Source organism: Lactuca saligna, chromosome 4 (assembly GCF_052625555.1).
Source record: "Lactuca saligna cultivar CGN05327 chromosome 4, ASM5262555v1, whole genome shotgun sequence".
In the NCBI taxonomy this organism is placed as follows: domain Eukaryota; kingdom Viridiplantae; phylum Streptophyta; class Magnoliopsida; order Asterales; family Asteraceae; genus Lactuca; species Lactuca saligna.
This window is the reverse complement of record NC_136420.1, coordinates 159,616,015-159,619,013: the sequence shown is the minus strand read 5'-3', so window position 1 is coordinate 159,619,013 and position 2,999 is coordinate 159,616,015. Positions and strand designations below refer to the sequence as shown.

Genomic DNA, 2,999 nt, shown 5'->3' with positions numbered 1-2,999 from the left:
AAACATTTTAATGAAAATCGGGTTGTTTTGAAAAATTTAAATTGGTTGTATTTTTCGGATGTTACACTAATACCTTCACAACCATCAAGAAAACAGATACCAACCTCTTTCAATTTTGTTTCGTGGCTTTAGGTTGTCTGGCATAAAATATTTGTTTTATTGAGTTAATTTATATTTATTGGTAATATATCTCGTTTACTCTTTTCTTATCACTCATATATGTTTTCTTTTTTATGAAGATCCATACCTTCCTTAGGTGCATGATACCGTTTATATATTTGGGTTATTTACCCCTACTTGGTAACTATCTGACAACAATGTACCTTGCAGTGGCTTTGGATGGAAACCATGAACCCCTACTCTTAGCAATTGGTTTGGGAACCTTAGAGTGTGAAGAATCATGGGAATGGTTCATGATGAAGCTAAAAGAGTGTTTAGGCAAGGATACAAAGGTTGGTTTCATAAGTAACCTATGTGATAAAATAGACTTTGTTGTTTAGAGAGTCTACCCAGATTCGTATCATGGATATTGTCTTAAAGATATAGCTCGAAAAATATGAGATTTTGTCGGATATGATGATACGGAAGTCGAAACGTTGTTTTGGAAGTCATGCAATGCATATAGTGTTCATGATTTTTACTTGTGTTTGGAAAGGTTGCAAAGTGCATGTAAGAAACCACATTTCTACACATTGCTTTGGAATCCAATTTTCTAGCTTGACAATATAGCAATTTCAAAATGGGCACGAGCATTTTTTCCGAAACTATGTTACAATGTTAAATCAATTTATATTCCTGAAATGGTGAAAATTATATCCATGTCCACATGTGAGTTTCCTATAATAATGATAATTGAGTTAATCAATAAGTCGATACAATCAATGTATGATGAACGAGCTGAAGTTGCAGGTAACTTTATACTTATATTTTGTTTTTTTCTTGTATTATTGATTTAAAATTAACAAATATTGCAGGGAGGTTGTCTGTTGGGGTGACCCCTTATGTTGAGAATAAGGTTCAAAAGCATGTGAATAAGTCTTATAATTGTGTGGCAAGACATATGTATGGCGAAACATTTGAAGTTGATGACAATTTCGACACCAGGAAAGTACAATTTGGACATAGGGTATGTAGTTGTCGGAAATGGAAAAACAGCGGTATTCCATGTGGCCACGTTATAGCATCACTAAGAAACCGCAAATTTGAATCCATTCACGAATGGTTGATTATAAGTTCATTGTTGTATCGAACTGCATTTGGATCTGAGCCGGTGAATTCTATACCATCACATGTGCACTGGGAAATACCAAATGAATGGGTGGTCCTATTACCTGCCAAAAAGAAGTAGTTATTCATGTACCCCGTTTGCATTTTATGTCCTATTATGTCGTAGTTATTCATGTACCCTGTTTGCATTTTATGCCCTATTATGTTTTAGTTATTTATGTACAACGTTGCATTTTATGTCCTATTATGTACTAGTTATGGGTTAATGTTTTAATGAATTGATTATGGACGTGTTTTCTTAATTCATTTTTAATAGTCATTGAGGAAACAACATGCATTAAAAGTAAGGGACATTTATTAACTACTCATAAAACAATCGTACAAAAAAAGCAACATAACCAAGAAAACAAACAACTTAACCAACATTCATATTAAAAGCAAGGGATATTCTTTAAAAGATTCCATGTATCTCCATGGGTAAACTCCCTACCATCAGATTCGAAACGATATAGTTCCATAGCCACCTGTATGAGAATGTCTTCATCCATATTTGCATGTTCATTATCCAGCTCGTTATAAATACGTTGAAAATTCTTGACTTTTTTTTTTTCAAATCAAGAAATTTTACTTTGACATCTCTTCTTCTTCGATATTTAGTACGCCCCATTTGATGCTGAAACAAATGACATAAACGAGACCAAAATGATCCAGCGCGAACTTGTGGCGGACTCGGTAGAAAATCCTCCTCTACAGTTACAATCCAAGCTTGAACCAAAGTGACCTCCTCTTCATTGCTCCATCTAAGTGGTACAGGTCAGTCCATAGATGCAAGGTGAAAATGCAATGTGATACAATTAAAATGGATATAAACAACAATTTATAGCGACTACTTATTTTGATGGAGTAATGGCTTGTTAACTCAAGTAGCAGTGTATTGTGTTGTCATTCGATACAATGGCTTGTCAATTCGAACAATGATCTCTTGTGTTCTCAGTTAGTACACTGCGTTCTTCAGTTAAGTTGGACTATGAATTGCAGACAAATTAGAAGATTTGACTGCGATTTTGTGTATAAACTACTATAAAGTCACTTTAGGTTATAAAAAAACATTTTACTAAACAATATTATACTTATTCATATATTATTTTTGAAAATTTACTCTCTTTGTTTCACTAAAAATGAATTCAATGCCATGGAGCACTGAGGAATACTTGGTTCTTACACGTGCATATATTCATGTGTACGAAACCAACAAGCTGAACGATCCAATATTTTGGACACGTTTAACCAATATCTTCAACGCTGAAAACCGAATGACTACAGCAAACCATCGTGAAGAACCGGACATCTTAGCAAGATAGTATGAAATGATAACTGAAGTTCTACTATTCAACGGCATTTATACCAAAATTGACGACACCCGTTTAAATGCTACTGAGGAGGTCATCTTGGAAGCTGCTAAGGAGGAATACAAGTCATTAAGTGACGTGTTCGAATTCCAATTTGAAGCCCCTTAGAATATTTTGAAATATATCCCATTTTATTAATATCTATTTATATTTATTAGGTGTGTACTAGGTTATTTTCATATATTACGTATGTATTGGATGCACCTTCTATGTTTAATTTTAATTAATAAACGTTCATTGCATTAGTTTTAACGATACATTACAATACATTACTAACTACAATTCCATGAACCGTTAAACTTAAAACATTACAAATATTCCAAGTATACACCTTAAACTTAAAACATTACTAACAACAACGTA

The 2,999-nt window shown here is 33.3% G+C and overlaps 1 protein-coding gene across 1 annotated transcript; it reads left to right on the top strand.

The window, feature by feature from the left end:
• The first annotated feature begins 317 nt into the window (after positions 1-317).
• LOC145040302 (uncharacterized) lies at positions 318-1,348 on the top strand. The gene is made up of 3 exons (XM_078988249.1): positions 318-452; positions 717-909; positions 975-1,348. Exons 1-3 carry the CDS (start codon positions 318-320, stop codon positions 1,346-1,348), a joined length of 702 nt encoding a protein of 233 aa, XP_078844375.1.
• Positions 1,349-2,999: the final 1,651 nt, after the last annotated feature.

Bases quoted from the DNA above. Each gene is read 5' to 3' on its own strand.
- LOC145040302 (XM_078988249.1), top strand. From the start codon at position 318: ATGTACCTTGCAGTGGCTTTGGATGGAAACCATGAACCCCTACTCTTA. The intron at 453-716 runs GTTGGTTTCATA...CCAATTTTCTAG, and splicing joins GTTTAGGCAAGGATACAAAG to CTTGACAATATAGCAATTTC. The intron at 910-974 runs GTAACTTTATAC...CAAATATTGCAG, and splicing joins TGAACGAGCTGAAGTTGCAG to GGAGGTTGTCTGTTGGGGTG.